The 20,839-nt window shown below is 65.0% G+C and overlaps 1 protein-coding gene across 1 annotated transcript in view; it reads left to right on the forward strand.

Moving 5' to 3' along the window:
* Positions 1 to 676: 676 nt before the first annotated feature.
* The window catches only part of RAMP1 (receptor activity modifying protein 1), a 42,876-nt gene continuing 22,713 nt past the window's right edge, over positions 677 to 20,839 (forward strand). Inside the window, exons 1-2 of the mRNA XM_062202643.1 lie at positions 677 to 760; positions 15,799 to 15,937. Of these exons, the coding sequence (XP_062058627.1) occupies positions 709 to 760; positions 15,799 to 15,937 (191 nt within the window). The 5' untranslated portion in view covers positions 677 to 708. The remainder of the gene's footprint in view (positions 761 to 15,798; positions 15,938 to 20,839) is intronic.

Raw genomic sequence — 20,839 nt, forward strand, 5'->3', positions numbered from 1 at the left:
TCTCCCGCACTGCCCGCCCCGCGCGGAGCCCGCCTCAGCCCTGCTTGCAAAGGGCTGCGCGGGTGACCGCCACCCCGGTGGGTTCACGCTCGCGGCGGCCACCCCCAAGCGAGGCGTCACCTCTCCGCCGGAGGCCCTGGTCCCCGCGTCCCCCTCAGCAGCAGGTGCAGCCCCGGCCGCCCCCAGCCCGGTGAAGAGCGCTCCCTGTCCCCTAAGGCCCAGGGCCTCTGCGAGGTCGCGCGCTGCCTGCCGCCCCTCCGCCCGCGCCCCGCAGCTCTGACAGTCACCCGCTTCTTGTGCGCGGGGCTCCGCCGGCGCCAAGGCTGCTGCTGCCCCCGGGCGCCCCGTGCCCGCACCCGGAGGGGCAGGGGGCGCCCGACTGCGGCCAAGAGTGACCAGAGCCTGCGAGGGGAGGGCGGCGAGGTGCCCGGAGGGTTCTGGAAGCACTGCCCCCCGCCCCGCCACCCAGGCTCACCAGTTGTTAATTTGGCGAACTTTTCCGGAAGGCGGCAGCCTTTTCCCGGTTCTGGGCGACGCCCACCCGGCAGGTGCTGCCCGCGGCGGCACCCACCCCGCGTCGGGCCGCGCGGCCGCCGCCCCCGCCCCGCGCTCCCGCCCCCGGCGGCGTCTCCCCGGGGCGGGCGCCGCGCGGGCTCAGGACTCGGCGGGGCGCGCCGCGGGCGGACTCGGCTCGGCTCGCTGCGCGCCATGGCCCCGGGCCTGCGCGGCCTCCCGCAGCGCGGCCTCTGGCTGCTGTTGGGTGAGTAGGGGCCGGGGTCGCCGTCCGGCCGGGCCACCCCGCGTCGAGGGCGGAGGGGGGTCGGCCGCGTCGCCACGCGGGGCCCGCGGACGAGGTCCCCCCAAGCCCCGCAGCGGCCGGGCAGTCCCGGGGTGCCGGCTGGAGGCCTCGCGGGCAAGGAGACGGGCGGGGCAGGCGGCTGGGCAGGGGTCTGCGCCCCCCCAGCGGACAGGACCGCCGGGGTGGGGTGGGGGTGGGGTGGAGGAGTCTGAAGGGCAGCTGCCACTTGGCCCCCGCACGCTGGGGAGCGCCCGAGGAAGCCGCCGGGTGCCCCTGCCCCGAATAGCGCTGCCCCCTACCCCCACCCTCCGCGCAGGCCCCCTGGGGCTCCGGTGTGAGCACCTTGCAGACTGAGCGCAGGGGAGTGAGGACCACGGCTGTTTGCCTGGAAATTAGTAAAAACCGGTCATCTGACTGTCACATGCCGTGGTTTCTGGTTTGCTAAGCGGCGTCCCCGCTGACGCCAGGCCAGCCGCCGGTCCTCTGGAGGCATAGCCACAACTTGGTGTCCGCTCCCTGGCGCGGGCAGCCCGAGGGGCGGCGACCCCCGGTGCGTGGGGTGGCCGGGCTTGGAGAGGCGGTGTTAACGGAAACCTGAAACCGGGCGGCCGCGGGAACCTGCGGATGGGGCGGGGAATCCCCTTCCCTGTGTGTCGTGTTTGCATAGATACAGAGTGGAGGCCGATCCCAGCTGTTGGAGCTGGTGGATGTTCCCCTTCCGTGTGTCCGGGGCTCCCTCCCCAGAGCTGTGATGTTGAGGTGGACACCTGCTGTACCTGCTGGAGGCTGGCGTGGGTGGAGGGGGCCTGCCCGCCCTGGTCTGAGCTGAGAATCCCCCCCTGGCGGCCGGGGGGGGGGGGGGGCAGCAGAGGCTGCCCAGGCCAGTCAGGGAGGACCCAGGCCAGGAGTAGCCTCCCGCCGTAAACAACTGAGCCTACCCCGGCTTCCGTGTAGCCATCTCAACGCCGGCCTTGCCACCTGAGCACTTCAGCCGAGGTCACAGGAAAAGCAAGATCTTGTAGTGATCCCGTTCTCCATCGGCCTAGACGTGGAATCGGCTGTTTTAGTGCCCTCGGAAGCCAGCGTAGCTCTGTTAGCAAGGCAGAGAACTGAGTTGTGTGATTTTTACTTAAACACATGAGTGTCCTTTGCTGGTGTCCGGAGGCAGTGCCCTCTACGGCTGGTACAAAGAAAGCCCTGTGTCAGGATCACAGACTTTCCCTGGTGACCAGAGAGCGGTCGCGCTCTCCTGCCAGGCCAGAGCCGTCATTGTCACATCCCGAGTGGCCTGGCCAGTGTCACATCTCAGAAGAACACACGGAGCTTTGTGAGGTCACCCGTGAACAGATGCACTTGGAGCGCGGCTGCACACGCACGCTGTCGCCCTCCGGCGCGTAGCACGGCCACATGTCCTTGGAGGTGACCTTGGCTGCCCAGGATGGCGACCCGGCATGGGCCATGTTGGTCCCCAGGTTTAATGATTTTACAGCCAAGCTGTTCCTGTCCAGTCTGCTGACCTTCTGCGTGTCCTCTGTGCCGGGCCCCTCCGTGCTCTGAGAGCCTTGCACACACGTGTGTTCACAGAAGGCTCATGGGCTCGTGTGCCATTCCAGGCGGGCTGGGTCACTCCCGGCCTCGTGTGGGGAGCCTCCCGGGACCCTCGGGCAGGGGCTGGGGGTTTGTGTTTTTGTGGGTTTTTGGAACGGTTGGGACATTGAAATGCATGATTATGTGACTATGAGGGGAGCTGGAAGTTCCGGGACACCCAGGGAAGGCGACGCATGACGCCTCCGAGTGTCCGGCTGCCCTGCGTCCCGACGCGGTCGCGATCCTGGCATCCGAACCTGGCGCTTTCTCGTTCACCGATCAGGTTTGTTCACCCTCTGTGTGCGGCTGCAGGGAGGAACTCCCAGATGTGTGTCTTCTTCCGTGGCTCACGCCAGCTGGCATGCGTGTTGTGAGCCAGACCTGGGGGGCGCGCCCCAGTCCCCCGTGCATGCACGCGATCAGCGGCACCGGCGACACCAGGAGCCAGTGCTCTGGGTGGAATCCTGGCTGTGAGCAGACGGTTGGCCGGGCCTGCCTGACTCCTTTCCCCAGAGGGACTGCACCGGTGTCGGGCAGATGCCGGCCAGGGCCACACAGGGATGGTGCTGGGCCCAGCGCGTGGTGGTGGCCGGCCCTCCCTGCAGTGGCCCGCACTGAACACTTTTCTGCTGGGACTCCGGAAGTGGTCTCTTCTCCACCAGACCTGAGGTCTGAGCCCCCGGGGGCCGCCTATCCTGACCCAGCAACACTGATGGAGCACCCCTACAGGGAGCCCTTGGGAAGGCGCCTCCCCAATCCCGGGAACCCAGGCTTTAGGGCCTGCTGTCCGCCCAGTGCAGGCATGCAAGGCTTGGAGCCCCGCCAAGGGCAGGCGCGGGGGCAGTGGGGACTGCGGAGGGGGAGGGACGCTCTCCAGAGAGCTCAGGGAAGCCATGCAGAGGAAGGGCCGTGGGAGGGCAGGGGGAGACCAGGAGAGCCAGGCAGGGGGAGACCAGGAGAGCCGGTGCAGGGGGAGACCAGGAGAGCGGGTGCAGGGGGAGACCAGGAGAGCCAAGGCAGGGGGAGACCAGGATAGCCAGGCAGGGGGAGACCAGGAGAGCCGGTGTAGGGGGAGACCAGGAGAGCCGAGGCAGGGGGAGACCAGGAGAGCGGGTGCAGGGGGAGACCAGGAGAGCCGGTGCAGGGGGAGACAAGGAGAGCCGGGGCAGGGGGAGACCAGGAGAGCGGGTGCAGGGGGAGACCAGGAGAGCCAAGGCAGGGGGAGACCAGGAGAGCAAGGCAGGGGGAGACCAGGAGAGCCGGTGCAGGGGGAGACCAGGAGAGCAGGTGCAGGGAGAGACAAGGAGACCCGGGGCAGGGGGAGACCAGGAGAGCGGGAGCAGGGGGAGACCAGGAGAGTGAGGGCATGCAGAGACCAGGAGAGCCGGGGCAGGGGGAGACCAGGAGAACGAGAGCACCAGCCCTGTGCCCTGTGCCCGCGTGGTGCGGAGAAGCTGAGCAGGGACCAGCGAGGTGGGCCTCCGCTCTTGGTCTTTAACCACGAATGGTCGTCCATTGACCATTGACGACCAGCCTGAGACCTACGACCAATCCCTGAACGCGTGACGACCCAGACCACCGCAGCCCTCTGCGTGGGAGGGGGCGTGGCAGGAGCAGAGTGCCGACCCGCGGCTCCTGGCCTCTTCCTGACACGCCACACCCGCGGGTCACACGTGTCATGACTGCGTGGTACAGGCTGTCCTGCCCAGCACGGGACAGCAGCCACGTCAGAGCTGGTCCCCGGTGCCCCACTGAGGAGAGCCTGCTCTGGGGAACCGTGGACACTGGCCCAACCATGGGTCAGAGCTACTGCAGAGTGGGAAGTGGGCACAGCGGTCAGCCCTGCTCCGGGTGGGCGGTGGCACAGCGGTCAGCCCTGCTCCGGGTGGGCGGTGGGCACAGCGGTCAGCCCTGCTCCGGGTGGGCAGTGGCACAGCGGTCAGCCCTGCTCCGGGTGGGCAGTGGGCGGTGGGCACAGCGGTCAGACCTGCTCCGGGTGGGCGGTGGGCGGTGGGCGATGGGTGGTGGGCACAGTGGTCAGACCTGCTCTGGGTGGGCAGTGGCACAGTGGTCAGACCTGCTCCGGGTGGGCAGTGGCACAGCAGTCAGCCCTGCTCCGGGTGGGCAGTGGCACAGTGGTCAGCCCTGCTCCGGGTGGGCAGTGGCACAGTGGTCAGACCTGCTCCGGGTGGGCAGTGGCACAGTGGTCAGCCCTGCTCTGGGTGGGCAGTGGGCACAGCGGTCAGCCCTGCTCCGGGTGGGCGGTGGCACAGCGGTCAGCCCTGCTCCGGGTGGGCGGTGGCACAGTGGTCAGCCCTGCTCTGGGTGGGCAGTGGCACAGTGGTCAGCCCTGCTCCGGGTGGGCAAGTGGCACAGTGGTCAGACCTGCTCCGGGTGGGCGGTGGGCACAGCGGTCAGCCCTGCTCCAGGTGGGCGGTGGCACAGTGGTCAGCCCTGCTCCGGGTGGGCAGAGGCACAGCGGTCAGCCCTGCTCCGGGTGGGCAGTGGCACAGTGGTCAGCCCTGCTCCGGGTGGGCGGTGGCACAGTGGTCAGCCCTGCTCCGGGTGGGCAGAGGCACAGCGGTCAGGCTCCGGGTGGGCGGTGGGCGATGGGTGGTGGGCACAGTGGTCAGCCCTGCTCCGGGTGGGCGGTGGCACAGCGGTCAGCCCTGCTCCGGGTGGGCGGTGGCACAGTGGTCAGCCCTGCTCCGGGTGGGCGGTGGCACAGCGGTCAGCCCTGCTCCGGGTGGGCAGAGGCACAGCGGTCAGCCCTGCTCCAGGTGGGCAGAGGCACAGCGGTCAGGCCTGCTCCAGGTGGGCAGTGGGCGGTGGGCACAGCAGTCAGACCTGCTCCGGGTGGGCGGTGGGCGATGGGTGGTGGGCACAGTGGTCAGACCTGCTCTGGGTGGGCGGTGGCACAGTGGTCAGCCCTGTTCCGGGTGGGCGGTGGCACAGTGGTCAGCCCTGCTCCGGGTGGGCGGTGGCACAGCGGTCAGCCCTGCTCCGGGTGGGCAGTGGCACAGCGGTCAGCCCTGCTCCGGGTGGGCAGTGGCACAGCGGTCAGCCCTGCTCCGGGTGGGCGGTGGGCAGTGGCACAGCGGTCAGCCTGCTCCAGGTGGGCGGTGGCACAGTGGTCAGCCCTGCTCCGGGTGGGCGGTGGGCAGTGGCACAGCGGTCAGACCTGCTCCGGGTGGGCGGTGGGTGGTGGGCACAGTGGTCAGACCTGCTCCGGGTGGGCAGTGGCACAGCGGTCAGCCCTGCTCCGGGTGGGCAGTGGCACAGCGGTCAGCCCTGCTCCGGGTGGGCGGTGGGCAGTGGCACAGTGGTCAGCCCTGCTCCAGGTGGGCGGTGGGCGGTGGGCACAGCGGTCAGACCTGCTCCGGGTGGGCGGTGGCACAGTGGTCAGCCCTGCTCCGGGTGGGCAGTGGGCGGTGGGCACAGTGGTCAGCCCTGCTCCGGGTGTGCAGTGGCACAGCGGTCAGCCCTGCTCCGGGTGGGCGGTGGCACAGCCGTCCAGATGCCGCTGCAGATTCCCGCGTTCCGTGTGGGAGTGCCTGAGTTCGAGTCCCAGCTCTGCTCTCAGTCCGGCTTCCTGCCTGCACACAGCCCTGGAAGCTGGGTCTCTGCCACCCAAGCAGGAGGTCCAGGTGCAGCAGCAGTTTCCACCAGCTGCTGTCATCGTCTGGGCTTCGGTGGCAGTCGTACTGATTTTAACCGGCCATGGAGGAAGTGTCCAGACCGGTCTGTCCCTCCGCCCCCTCCCGGGCCGCATCCCGACCCCTCTGCCCCCTCCCAGGCTGTATCCCGGTCCCCCCGCCCCCTCCCAGGCTGTATCCCGGTCCCCCCACCCCCTCCCAGGCCACACCCTCCCGGGCTGTATCCCGGCCCTTCTGCCCCCTCCCGGGCCACATCCTGGTTCCCCCGCCCTCCCGGGCCGCATCCCGGCCCCTCTGCCCCCTCCCGGGCCTCATCCCGGTCCCCCCGCCCCCTCCCAGGCTGTATCCCGGTCCCCCTGCCCCCTCCCGGGCTGTATCGCGGTCCCCCGCCCCCTCCCGGGCTGTATCCCGGTCCCCCCGCCCTCCCGGGCCACATCTCGGTCCCCCCGCCCCCTCCCGGGCTGTATCCCGGTCCCCCCGCCCCCTCCCGGGCTGTATCCCGGTCCCTCCACCGTCCTTTCGTTTTCCCTGCAGGCTCCTCGGTCAGGGTCCAGGAGGCCTGTGTTCTGGTGCTGCTGCAGCACATGGGGTGTTTTCCTCTAGTTTACTTTCTACCTGGTCACTGCTAGACTATAAGCTCCCACTCGCTTTTTTTTTTTTTTTTTTTTTTTTTTTTTTAGAGTTATTTATTTGAAAGGCAGAGTTACAGAGCAGAGGCAGAGAGAGAGAAAGGTCTTCCATCCGTTGGTTCACTCCCCAAATGGCCATAATGGCTGGAGCTGCGCCGATCTGGAGCTGGGAGCCAGGAGCTGCTTCCGGGTCTCCCATGCAGTGCAGGGGCCCAAGCACTCGGGCCATCTTCCTCTGCTTTCCCAGGCCATAGCAGAGAGCTGGATCGGAAGTGGAGCAGCCAGGACTCAAACCGGTGCCCGTATGGGGTGCCGGCACTGCAGCGGCGGCTTTACCTGCTATGCCACAGTGCTGACCCCGGTTTTGTTGTTTTGTTTTGTTTCTTTATCTGAGAGGCAGAGAAAGGAACTCCCATCCACTGGCTCATTCCCCAAATGCCCGTGGCAGCTGGAACAGAACCGGGTTGAAGCTGGGAGCCAGGAACTCAGCTTGAGTCCCCCGTCTGCCGCTGCCCCTCAGAGCGCGTCGGAGGGAGCTGGCGGGAACCCAAGCCAGGACTGGAACCCGAGCCAGGACTGGAACCCGGCGCCCCGATTCGGGATGCGAGTGTCTTACCGGCGAGGCCCCGCGCCCGTACACCTGGGGCATGACTGCTCGTCTCCCCGTGCCCTGTGCCTCCCGGAGGGCTCGTTTCTTGCTTTGTATCCGAGCCTCTACCCCGGGCTTGCCAGCTGGGACCCCTCCACCTTCACACTCTGACACTTGCTGGCTGGTTTTTTAAACAAGCTATGACTGTCAGGTTTCCCATTTTATTCTTTTTAAAGATTTGTTTTTCATTTATTTGAAAGAGTCACAGAGAGAGGGGGAGAGGCAAAGAGGTCTTCCTTCCGCTGGTTCACTCCCCAGGTGGCCACAACAGCCGGGGCTGGGCCACTCCAAAGCCAGGAGCTTTACCTGGGTCTCCCACGGGGGTGCAGGGGCCCAAGCACTTGGGTCGTCCTCTGCTGCTTTCCCGGGTGCATTAGCAGGGAGCTGGATCAGAAGTGGAGCTGCCACGTCTTGAACTGGCGCCCATATGGGCTGCCGGCGTCGCAGGCAGAGGCCTAGCCGGCTACACCCCAGCACTGGCCCCACACGTGCTGTTTGTGCTGGTGGAGGGCGACTCACGGCTGTGCGGGGTGTGACGGCAGCTGCCTTGCCCGCTGCAGGCCAGCGGCTGTGACACCTGAAGCCTTCCCATCTTTCTCCTGCGTTCTGTTTGTTTCGGAGGTTGGGAGAGAGATGGAGAATGTGGAGGGATCGCTGACCACAGTGGGCACTCAGGTTCCCGCCGTGGCTGGTGGCCATTGGCCAAGGCGAGACAGAACCGGGCGGAGCAGTGGTGTGTGGGGCGGTGGGCGGTCCATGGGTCCCTGCACAGCCTGCCCGTCTGCCCACCGTCCATCCGCTGAGGCCCTTTTTGGCAGTGAAGTGACCGACAACCTTTGCACGTCTCTCCTGGCTCCTGGTCCCCCGGGGTGTCCCGTATCTCCCTACGAGCTCACCGTTTTATCCATCACTGCACTACGATCCCATGCTGAGGGTGGGGCCCGTGACGAGGTGTTTTTTTTTTTTTTTAACTTTTATTTTTATTTTTTCATTTTTGACAGGCAGAGTGGACAGTGAGAGAGAGACAGAGAGAAAGGTCTTCCTTTTGCCGTTGGTTCACCCTCCAATGGCCGCCGCGGTAGCGCGCTGCGGCCGGCGCACCGCGCTGTTCCGATGGCAGGAGCCAGGTGCTTATCCTGGTCTCCCATGGGGTGCAGAGCCCAAGCACTTGGGGCCATCTTCCACTGCACTCCCTGGCCACAGCAGAGAGCTGGCCTGGAAGAGGGGCAACCGGGACAGGATCGGTGCCCCCGACCGGGACTAGAACCCGGTGTGCCGGCGCCGCAAGGCGGAGGATTAGCCTGTTGAGCCACGGCGCCGGCCGTGACGAGGTTTTGACATCACGATGGTGCCAGAGAGCTCCGTGTGCAGTGGGACCATACTCGGACTTTTGGGTTTGGATCTTTCCCAGGCTGGAGCTGTGCTCCGGTGCTGCTGGGGTCACAGGTTGCTAATGGAGCAGCCAGACCTCTAACCAGCACTCCAGTGAGATGCTGGCATTGCAAGTAGTGGCTTCATCCACTGCGCACAGTGGGGGACCCTGACACACCACAGTGCACCGTGCCACTTAGCCAGGAGTCCTGGAGCTTAGGGCGTGCTGTCCATTTTCCATTTACAATTTTTTTTAACCTAAGGTTTATGTATTTATTTTGAAAGGCAGAGGTACAGAGAGAGAGGGAGAGAGACAGCTCTTCCATCTACTAGTTCACTCCCCACTTGGCCACACAGCCAGCATTGGGCCAGGCCAGAGCTAGAGGCTTCATCCGTGTCTCCCACGTGGGTGGCAGAGACCCAAGGACTTGGCCATCTTCCGCTGCCGTTATCAGGAGCTGCATAGGAAGTAGAGCAGCCGAGACAAGAACAAGCACCCATGTGGGATGCCAGTGTTGGAGGTGGCGGCAGGAGCCACTGCTGACCCACGCCAGCTGCCAGCCACCATGTTCTTCAGGTTGTTAGCTACGTGGATGTACCAGGGTGTGACTCCACCGTCCGAAAGGGCACACGATGCGGTTTCCAGTTCCTTCTGAACCCGTGCACATTGGCCCTTGTGGGCCCACGTCTGTGAGTTTGTATTTCCTGCCATTCCTTGGCCAGAACGGACCGTGGTTCAGCTCTGCTACCATGCTCCCAGCACCCTCCGGGGACCAGGTCCCAAGCTGACTCACTTGACTTTTCCTTGACTGCCTAACCCAAGTCTCTGTTCTCTGTGGTCAGGAGAAAAGCCCCGGGTCTCTGTTCTGTGTGGTCAGGAGAGAAGCCCCCGGGTCTCTGTGTGGTCAGGAGAGAAGCCCCCGAGTCTCTGTGTGGTCAGGAGAGAAGCCCCCGGGTCTCTGTTCTCTGTGGTCAGGAGAGAAGCCCCCGTGTCTCCGTGTGGTCAGGAGAGAAGCCCCCGGGTCTCTGTTCTCTGTGGTCAGGAGAGAAGCCCCTGGGTCTCTGTTCTGTGTGGTTAGAAGAGAAGCCCCTGGGTCTGTGTGGTCAGGAGAGAAGCCCCCGGGTCTCTGTGTGGTCAGGAGAGAAGCCCCCGGGTCTCTGTTCTCTGTGGTCAGGAGAGAAGCCCCCGGGTCTCTGTTCTCTGTGGTCAGGAGAGAAGCCCCCGGGTCTCTGTTCTCTGTGGTCAGGAGAGAAGTCCCAGTGTCTCTGTGTGGTCAGGAGAGAAGCCCCCGTGTCTCTGTGTGGTCAGGAGAGAAGCCCCCGTGTCTCTGTGTGGTCAAGAGAGAAGCCCCCGGGTCTCTGTTCTGTGTGGTCAGGAGAGAAGCCTGCTCAGTGAGGCTGTGCTTGGTACCCTGGCTCTGTCCCCTGGATTTTCATCCGTCCTGTGCCTATTGTTGATATTTTTTGTCTGTGGCTTCTATCTCCTTTTCAACACATGAAATTTTTGGAAGCAACGTTTCAAGGACCCCGCCGGCTCGGGCCTTTCGCCTTCTCCCCACTCCTGGTGCTGGTTTGTGGCTCAGTGGTCAGCCCTCCGCCCTCGGCAGTGCACAGTCACCTCCCGTCTCTCCTGAGCCAGAGACAGAGACGGGGGCCTCTCTCCATCTCTGGGAGTTTGCCCACTGCAGGTGCCTCACGCGAGCAGGGTGTTCCATGGCGGGCCCCGTTCCCCGGCTTCACCCCTGCGGAGGCAGGGGTCAGTGGTGCGTGGGCGCCGCGCTTTGCTCATGAGTGCGGCCTCCAGGGGACCCTGGCGCTACTGTGCACGTTGGGCTGCAGCTCTCTTTGGGACCCTGTTTCTGATTCCCTGGGCCGTATTCCCAGAAGAGTGGCAGGATCGTGTAATTCTAGGTTTAATTTGGGGGGCACCACCATGCTGTCTCCCGGGGCGGCAGTACCCGGTTTGCTTCCCACCGAGAGCACACAAGGATCCCGCCATCTCCGTGTCCTCGCCAGCACTGGCTGCTCTCTGGCTGCGTCTGACCGTGGCGGGGCTGACCGGCCAGGCGGTGTGGTGGTGTGGGGCCGTGGGGCGGTGTGGGGTGGTACGTGGAGGTGTGTGGCAGTGTGTGGCGGTGTGGGGCGGTGTGGGGCAGTGTGTGGGGCCATGTGGCGGTGTGTGGCGGTGTGTGGCGGTGTGGGGTGGTGTGTGGGGCCGTGGAGCAATGTGGAATGATGTGGGGTGGTGTGGGGCCATGAGGCCATGTGGCAGTGTGGCGGTGTGGAGGTATGGAGGTGTGTGGTGGTGTGGGCGGTGTGGCACTTTCTCCTTCTCAGCCTTGCCCACCATTCAGAGGTGCCCGATGGACTTTGTTTTGTGACTGGGTTGGCACCGGTCTTGTGGATTCCAGGGTTGGCCAGCGCTGCGCCTCACTAGGCTAGTCCTCCACCTTGCGGCGCCGGCACACCGGGTTCTAGTCCCGGTCGGGGCGCCAGTTCTGTCCCGGTTGCTCCTCTTCCAGGCCAGCTCTCTGCTATGGCCCGGGAAGGCAGTGGAGGATGGCCCAAGTGCTTGGGCTCTGCACCCCATGGGAGACCAGGATAAGCACCTGGCTCCTGGCTTCGGATCAATGCGGTGCACCAGCCACAGCGCGCAGGCCGCAGTGGCCATTGGAGGGTGAACCAACGGCAAAGGAAGACCTTTCTCTCTGTCTCTCTCTCTCACTGTCCACTCTGCCTGTCAAAAAAAAAAAAGGGAAATGGATTCTGGGTCGTGGCCACGTGGCCTGCCCGAGCGCGTGGTGACCTCGTGGCAGGAGCGTGGGGTCCGGCCCAGGCCAGCGCTCCGTGTGCGCTGTTTTTAACAAACGTGCCATCTTTTCTACGTCTAACACCCTCGGGAGCTTTGCTCTCGGTCCTTGAGGTCTGCGTTTCCCTCCTTCCTCGCTGGCCTGTTCTTAGGGCATCGCGTTTGTCACTTGAGAGGTGAATGGTGGGCGTGGCAGTGGGTGGAGCTCAGGTGAGTGACAGATGTGGGCAGGACCAAGGCTGGGGAGGAGGGGAGGCAGATGGGGGTTTCCTGTGTCAGTGGGGTCTGTCGCCAGGTGCCAGGGATTTGACACAGAGGGAAGCATCGCAGTGGGGTGGCGTCAGGGGGCCACCGTCCTGGGAACATCCGGCAGTCACTGGGCATCTCATGTGGGCTCTCGGATGCCCGGGATGGACCAGGCATCCACGCCGGAGCTCGCCCGCACAGTGGGCTGGCAGAGGCCTCACCAAGGGCAGGCCGTGGGTGCTGAAGGCGCCCTGCTCGGGAGAACCGGGGGGTGCGGGAGGGAGCCCCAGGATCCTCCCCGCCTGCCTCGGGCCCTGGGCACTTGCATCCATGGAAGGGAAGCTCGGAGCCGCGTGGCCCTCGATCATCCACAGGCTTTGGGAGCCGCTCTCGGGGTCTCTGGGGTCTCCCACGTGCTCCGTGACAGCACCACTCAGGGGCTGTGTGGCTCCGGGCAGGTGAGCTCACTCCTCTGGCTCCAGACTGTGTGCATGGACGAGCCCTGAGTTTCAGATATTTGCAAGCATTGAGTAGGCTGCTGTGTGTGTGAAGGGCCTTACAGGGCCTGGCCACCTGAGCTGTGGTCACCCCCTTCCCGGCCGGGGCTGTCCCGCTGCAAGGGGGCGCAGGAAGTGAGGGCGGCCGTCTGTACCCATGCTGCCTTCCAAAAGGGACATGTTCGCTTCCAGAAGGGGCATGCTGTGGGCCGAGACATGGGTACCGAAACCACCTGAGGGTGGCTGGGGACGGGGTGGCTCCCTGGCGGCTCAGCCAGCTCAGTCCCAGGCAGCCACGTGGGCGGGAAGGGATTCCCGCCGTGGGTCAGGAGAAGGGCTGGCCGGGAAGAGGTGACTTTCAGAAATCGGCAGGCTGGGATGCCGCCCCCCCCCCCCCAGCGCCCCCTGCACCGCCTCTTCCTGTTTGCTTGATTTGTGTCGAGGAATTCGATGGTTTCTTTTTTATTATCACTATTATTTTATTTTATTTATTTGAATGACAGAGTTACAGAGAGAGGTAGAGACAGAGAGAGGGGTCTTCCATCCGCTGGTTCACTCCCCAGATGGCCGCAATGGCCAGTACTGTGCCAATCCGAAGCCAGGAGCCAGGAGCCTCCTCCGGGTCTCCCACGTGGGTGCAGGGGTGGAAGGACTCGGGCCATCCTCTACCGCCTTCCCAGGGCACAGCAGACAGCTGGATCAGAAGTGGAGCAGCCGGGACCAGAACCTGTGACCATATGGGATGCCGACGCATCAGGCCAGGGCTTTAACCCGCTGTGCCACAGCGCCAGCCCCCGATGGTTTCTTTAAAATTCCGAAAGAGATTCCATTTTCTGCGTGTATATATTTTTAAATGTTTAAATATATATATAATATATTTAATATTAAATATAATAAATATATTAAATATATATTAAGTATATATATTTAAATAACAGCTCCTTTGAAGTGTGACTAACAGAGCAAACTAAAGGGACTGTGCCCCTTCCCTCCCCGTGTCCCCTGCTAGTCCCTGGCCGAGCATCCTGGGCCAGCCTGTGTCCCGCAGGTGCATCCTCCATCGCCAGGCCTCGCAGCCGCCCTGGCCGGGAAGGCTCCCATTGCACAGAAGCCGCTGCTCCAGGGGGTGGGAGACCCCACTGCCTGCAGGCCCTGGGCCTGGCTGGGAGGGGCCCCAGTGGGCTCTGCTGTGGGAGCATGAGAAAGCCAGCAGCCCGAGGGGCCCTCCCCGCCAGGCAGGCAGGCCCAGGCCAAGGGCGGCCCTCTCCTTGGAAGGTCCAACCCTTGATCGGAGGCGGGCGGCCTGCAGGGCAGAGCCCCTGACTCTGCCTGCCCCCCACCAGCCCTGGCTGCTGCTGCTGGTGGTGCAGGGGGCGGGGGAGCCGCCTCCCCAGGGCACACAGGCCCCCAGAGGTCCCCACATCCTGGGCCGGGAGACTCCAGCCCTGTGTTGTCTTCCCTTGCAGCGCTGTGCCGCCTCGCTACAGACAGAGCTGAGGGCCGTGGCAATGGCGGTCACACGGAGCCAGGGCCCCGCTCGGCCCCCAGTGGCCAGTATGGAAACTTGGGGCCGTTCTTTCCAACCGCGGAGCTGCCTGGCGCCCTGCTCAGCTCCTGTGCCCAAAACGGGGACCTGCGTCGCCCTCACGGCTGCCTGGGGCGAGAAGCAGCGGCCCCCTCTAGGAGCAAGGAGACAGACAGGGCCAGGCATGGCAGGTCCTGCCCCTCGGGAGGTAGTGAAGGGCGGCAGCCCAGAGCCAGCCCTGCCAGCCCAGGCCAGGAAGCTGCGCAGACCGTGGCAGCCGGAGCTGGCTGCCAAGATCCCGGCTGCGGGGCAGGGCGGGCGGGGCACAGCGCCTGTCCTCTGTCGCCCTGGTCCAGGGAAGAGGAGGACAGGGAGGGGACCTTATCGTGGGGTGGGGAGGCTCATGGGAGGGGGTGTTCCCGCACGCATCTCATGCACTTATGGGCTCCTCTGCCAGATGCCGGCGTGCAGAGCTGGGAGCCGGGGACAGCGACGCCGAGCCAGGAAGGAGTGGGCGATGGTTCTGAGCAAAGAGAACGTTCCAGCCACCCGACCTGGGGCGCCCAGAAAGCGGGCTGGGGCGCAGGGGGCGAGGAAGGCTTCCTGTAGAGGCCACTGGGGAAGGCCATGGTGGCCACCTGGGTGCTGGCTGGGCTGGGGCAAGTGCTAGTGAGGGGCAGTACAGGGCCATACCTGTGCCTTCCTGAGCTCCTGGGAGCCCCGGCCCTCCCCTGTCCACAGCAGGCGGGCTTTCTTTTGTAAAAATATCCTGAAAGGGAGAGACACGGGGACGGAGCTCTCCTCTCTGCTGGTTCACTCCCAGACACTGCAGCGACCGCGGCTGGGCCAGGCTGAAGCCAGGAGCCTGGAGCCGGGTCTCCCGTGTCGGTGGCGGGTGGTGCTTGGGCTGCCCTGCGCTGCCTCCCAGGGGTGGAATAGCAGGAAGCCCAAGCCCAAAGCAGAGCCAGGACCCGAGCCCACACCTCTGCTAGGGACCTGGGTGTCCCAAACGGCATCTGAGCCACCCCGCCAGATGCCTGCCCCACCCAGCAGGTGGGCACACTTAGGAAGTAGCCCCTGCTTGGGACACCCTTCGCAGCTGGCCACCTGGTCCCTGGGCACACTCCCTGGGAGACTTGCATGAATGGCCCCTCGGGCGCTCCTCGAGAGACAGGAGGGGGGCGCTCTTTCCCAGGGGCAGGTGCGGCCAGGATGAGGTCAGCAGCCTGCACTGAGCCCTCTCCTGGCCCCTTCCTCCAAGCCCCTCCCAGGAGTTTAGAAGGGCGGGGTGGGGCGGGGCGGGAGATGCCCAGAATAGCCAGAGGGGCAGTGGATGGACCAGCAGCCCAGCCCTCAACCAGGAACAGGCAGTCCCTGCCCCCAGCAGCCCCAGATGAGGAGGAAGAGGGTGATGGGCGCCCAGGGCAAAGCTCTCCGTGCGCCCACCAGAGCCAGGAGTGGGGCACGGTTCCTGCTGCAGGTGGGCAGCCTGGGTTCCAACCAGCAATGTCCAGACCCTCAGGACCTGCCCAGGCCGAGCAGGGCAGAGTGGCCAGGTGCCTGCTTGAACGGGGTGGACCCGGGACTCTCTCCAGGATGCTCGAGTGGCCCCTGCCTGGGCGGGAATGATCCTGTTCTCAGTGGGTCAGCGCCAGGGCCTGGGGGCGGGAAGGCCTGGTGGGTCCCTGGACGTCCTCACACTGTGGTTTCCACGTCTGTGAAGTGGAGGTGTCAGGAGGACCACGTCGTGGGTGGACATGAAGATGAAACCGTGGGGGGCCCATGTGGCGGCTGTCACCAGCAAGGCCACGCGTGACCCTCGCCGTGGCCCCTGCTGCCACACACCTCGGGGGACATCTTCACAGGACGCGAGGCGCCCAGTGCAGGCGAAAGGGGACCAGGGCCGTGGACACATCTCCCGGGCGCCCCCAGAGAGCCGTCCCGTGGAGCGTGAGCAGGCTGTGGGCTGGAGCCCGGGGAGGCCACCTGGGGGTGAGGCCGGCAGGTGACAGTGCCCGGCTCTCTTGCAGCCCATCATCTGTTCGTGGTCACCGCCTGCCAGGACACAGACTACGGCACCCTCCTGCAGGAGCACTGCCTCGCCCCGTTCAATGTGGACATGGAGGCCGTCGGCAAGACCATGTGGTGCGACTGGAGAAAGACCATCGAGTGAGTCCTGCGTGTGGGCGGGGCCAGGTGGGCGGGGCTGGGAGGTGGTGGGCGGGGCCCTTCCCAGGGTTCAGCCTGATTGCACTGAAGCAGAGGAGGGTGCCAGTGACCAGTGGGCAGTGGGCGACAGGGGGAGGAGGCCCTGCCCCGTGACCCAGGTCAAGCTGAGCATGGGGCCGTGAGGCAGCAGGAGGGCCGTCCTGCTCAGATTGGGCTGTGTCTGGCCGGGACAGGGGTCCAGTGCCCAGAGGCCCAGCTGCAGGGACAGCCCTGCTGGTTCCCTTGGTCACCACGGTCAGGCCAGGGACGTCCTCTCCGCCTTCCCCCAAGGCCCCACCTGTCCGGGGCTCTGAGCTTCGGGGCCAGGCTGTCAAGGCAGCCACTGAGGGCAGCCCTGGCCAGGCTCCTGCCCCGTGTGGCCTTTGGGCCCCAAGGCCCTCTCTTCCGCCCTAAGGGACTCAGGGCTGTCTCCCTCCACCTCTGGGTCCCGGGCACCCCACAGCGGGCCTGGGGGTTCTCCCCCACTGGGCCCGGGCTCCTCCGCCTTCCTGGGCAGGGATCAGAGCTTGCTTGTCTGAGGTTCTATCCTAGGTTTTATTTCTGCTTCAGTGTAGGGGTGCCAGGGGCGTCCTGGCGGCTCCAGGGCAGGTGGCAGGGTCCCCACCTCCCGGCCCCAGTGTCCCTCCTGCAGGGACCTGTGCCTGGGTTTCCAGTTCAGCGTGGGGCACACAGTAGGTCTGCAAGTCCTGGTACCCCCACACACAGGACATGCCTGGGCCCTGAGAGAGAAGGGGATCGGGTGGGGGGCCAAGGGCAAGGAGGGGGAGGGTTCCACGAAGACAAGGTCGGGACAAGGTCACAGACAGCTCCGGAGGATACAGGACCTGCCCCGGGCTCCTGGGGGTTTGCAGCCCTTCATCAGAGCCCACAGCCCCTCCCTGGCAGGTGCAGGCTGCAGCCGTGGCCTTGAGCTGGGTCTGTGACTGCTCTGAACCTGGGCTGGCCTGTGCCCTGCTGGCCTGCTATACTGCCTTCCTCTTACGCATTGGGAGGGGCCGGGACACCAGGCCACCTGGCTTCTACCTCCCCCACCTCTGGTGCCACCTTGGGAGCTCAGGCTTGGGGCCTGTGCAGCCCTGGCACTCAGTCTGTGGCCGCCAGCCCAGGGCAGTGCTGGGCTCTGTGGCCTGTGGACCTCAGAGGGAAGGGGGCTCCTGATAAAACGTAGTCACCGCAGGGCCTTGGCGGGGACCTGCCAGCACCCCGAGGGCTCTCCTCACTCACACCTCCCTGACTGTGAGACATCAAGGTCTCATTTTCTAAGCTGAGAAATGAGTCAGGAATTAGAAATTGGGGGCGGGGGTATTAAAATCAGAACAGCCTGTTCTCGGGCTAATTGGCCTGCTTCAGTCGACTCGTTTGTATTTCAGTGAAAGATTGTAGGTGAGACAGGCAGGGGCCCCAGCAGAGCCCCGCCCCCGCCCCCCGCCCGGTTAGTGGTGACAGCAGGTGGCGGACAGCGGGTGGCCCAGCGGTGTTCTGGAAGCTGGGCAGTGGTGGTGGTGGACCGGGAAGACAACGGTTCCCAGCCAGGAACGACGAGGGTGGGTTCCTCAGAGCCGCGCTCCTGCAGCTGGGAGGGGAGGGCCGAGGGGCAGCGGCACTTCTTTTATTTAAAAAGAGAATCCAGAACCCAGAAGGACACGTGACAGCTCAGCAAGTCCGTGTGGGCCCCCGGGGGTCGGGGCCCCCAGGATCGGGGCCCCCGGGATGTCCTCCTGCTCGTCCCTGGGAGCGTGAGTGTGTTGGGGGACTGAGCTGCAGGTGGGGTGAAGACGGTAGTCAGGTGACCCGGTGGGCTCCCTGCGCCGTGGGGCCACACCCAGAGAGCAGCTCCGCCAGTGGCCTTGCGCACGCGGGATCCGACCGTGCTGTTCTTGAACATGAGCTCCCGCCCCGAGCCCACACGGGCGTTTGGTCCCCGAAGTCCTGCGTGAAGGGTGTGAGGGGGAGAACTTAATGCAGTGATGAGCTTTCGATTGGGGGGGCCGTGGGAAGCGATTAGGGTGGATTCGGCCGTTGGGGTGGAGCCTATGATTGAATCCGTAGGAACGGCCTCGCTCAGCCGCTGTGGCTTTCTGTGTGTGTGCCCTGCCACTGCCTTGGGACTCTGCCAGCCCAACGAGCAGCGCCAGATGAGCCCCCTGGACACCTGCGGGCTCGACCGCAAGGCCCGCGCGCTGCCAGGACGGTGGGGCAACAGCGTCCTCGCACAAGAAGCACCAGAGACATGCTCCGGGGACCGGGGACCGTGTCCGCCTTACTAAGGCGTTTTAAAGGGCAGGCAGAGGGGGCGTGGCTAACTCAGGGCAACACCGATTCTATTGGACAGAGCCGAGGTGGCGCCGCTGTGCCTCTCCAATCAGCTTCAAGGTCACATAGCTGGGATAGCTTTCCAGGTGGTCCTTATGGGCCTGGGCCACACCCCGGAGCAGCTGACCTGACTGGCCCTTTAACAGGGGTGGGGGAGTGCCTGGGGCTCCCACCGCCCCCCAGCTGTCAGGTTGTGGGGTCGCTCCCGGGAGGCGTCGTGCGCCATGCCCTCTCCACCTCCTGCATGGGCGGGGCAGGCAGACCCCCGCCAGGTAGAGGCTCACCCACAGACACCCCACGTCCTGAGCCCTGAGGTAAGGGTGCACCTGCCCCGAGTGTCGTTACAGCGCACTGCCCGTCTTGAGGGAAGAGCCTCGCGGGGCGACAGCGGGGCCGGGGGTCCCCTCAGGTGTGGCAAGGGCCAGTTTGTACCCCGCCCCACACCCACGCCTGCCTCCCCCAGCCCCCCAGGCCCCAGCACACAGCCTGGTCATGCTGTCACTGGAGCGAGTAGTGGGTCTCCGCGGGGTGTTCCTTTGCGTTTCTCTGATTACGAGGGAACCTGCATCTTTCGCGTGTGTGCGGGACAGTCCTTTTCTTGTTGTGGATTGTGGGTTCGTGTGTTTCCCACTTTCCCCCAGACTTCTGGAACTTCTAGGCCGCTTTGTTGGAAGAGGCGGAGGGCGGCGTCTCGTGTTGGTGTCGGGTGGTTTCTCCCAGTTTGTCAGTTGTCTTTCGACTTCATCTCGGCGGCCAGGTAATTTTTTTTCTGTCGTCGAATGCACCCACCTTCTGCCACCCACACCTGGGTTCGATCAGGGCTGCAAGGCGTCCGTGCACACCAGGACCGAGGCGGGATCCACGGTGTCTTCCTCAGCTCCTTGGCCACATCCGGACCCTGAGCTGCTCTGGGCTGTGCGGTGTGTGTGGTGTGAACTCTGAACGGACCGTGGGACCAGCCACCCCACTCGCTGAAATGTCCATCCCCGGCCCGGTGATGGAGCCGTCACCTTTGTCGTACGCTGATGTCCCCACGTGCCTGGTGATGGAGCCGTCACATTGTCATATGCCTTCCTTGCCTCGCCTGAATCAATCACGTTGATTTCGTCTCCAGACCACCAGTGGGTCCTCACGGCCCCCTGAACGTTCGCTTGGTCACCCCTTGCCTCGCTCCAGGGAAGTCTGATTTGCCAGCAGCTGTTGACACTTCCTGTGTCCCAGGCTGTGGGATGAACACTGAACATGTGTGCTCATTTACGTTACTGCCCAGGCCCACGTGCCCGGTAACTGGGGCTCCCGCTGGTTCCCAGGCCAGGTGTGGGGCTCCCTGCCTTGGTGTAAGGGTGGCCTTCGCAGTCGGCCTCTGCCAGCATCCAGCAGGCCGTGCGAGGTCCATTGGCCTTGAGGTCTCCAGCCTGGTGCTGCAGCCAAGGCCAGCCTTTCTGGGGTCTCCTGTGGCTGGGGAGGTGTCCACGTGATTGGCAGGAGGAGGAGAAGGGGCAGAGGGCCCAGGCTGAGCGCAGGCAGGTGCAGGATCTGGTGGGAGCAAGGCTCAAGGTGAGCCCCCACACCCCCTGCAGGCAGCCAGATGGCGGACTGGCCTCAGGGCGTCCTCCCGGCCCACATGGGGGCCGCAGCAGGACCAGAGGACTGTGAGCCAGGCAGGTGGTCTCAGGGAGGCCTCGGGCCCTGGGGGCGACCCTGCTCCGAGCCAGGTGCAAGTGAGGCCCTGTGAGCAAAGCTGGGCGGTTGTTGGGGTCCAGAGTCCAGGGCCAGGCCGACCTCGAGGGTGGCGGGCTCCAAAGGTGGAGCCCCAGGCCCAGAGCCCAGATGCCTGCCCCCTGAGGTCACAGCTGTGCCAGGGGCCTGGGCTAGGCCCGCAGGTGGCTGGGGGCGGCCGAGGGGAGCCCCTGGACTCAGCTCTGATTTCAGAGAAGGCCCTAGTTTAATGACAACTGCGTGTCACAGGGGACTCAGCCCACCACTGAGTGACAGTGACAGGTGAGCGTGGGCAGCACCGGGACTCCCGGGCCCCGGCCTGACAGTCGGCCCCTGCGTCAAAGGAGTGCACAGAGGAGGGACCCTTGGGGCCACGCTGGGCACGGAGGGTTGGGCCACTGCTTGACACTGGCATCACCTCTCCCATTCAGCTCCCAGCTGCTCGGCTTCCGATCCAGCTCCTGCAGGCGGGAAGACAGTGAGATGAACCTGGAGCTTGGGCCCTGCCACGATCATGGGAGGCGCAGGTGGAGCTCCTGGCTTCAGCCTGGCCCAGACCCAGCTGTTGTGGCCGTTCGGGGAGTGAACCAGCACATGGAAGACCTCTCTGTCTTTCTCTCTCTCTCCCTGCCTTCAGATAACTATTGAATTTTTTTATTTTACAAAGGGACACTTGTCAGGCCTGCCTCCCTGGGGACGGGGTGAGGTTTGGGAAGCGTCGCAGAGGACTTAGCTCCCTGTGCATCGCTGCTCGGACAGGAGAACGGAGGCCGCCTTGCGCCAGAGCACGGGCATTCCTCTGGTTCATGC

The sequence above is a fragment of the Lepus europaeus genome, chromosome 1 (genome assembly GCF_033115175.1).
Source record: "Lepus europaeus isolate LE1 chromosome 1, mLepTim1.pri, whole genome shotgun sequence".
In the NCBI taxonomy this organism is placed as follows: Eukaryota; Metazoa; Chordata; class Mammalia; order Lagomorpha; family Leporidae; genus Lepus; species Lepus europaeus.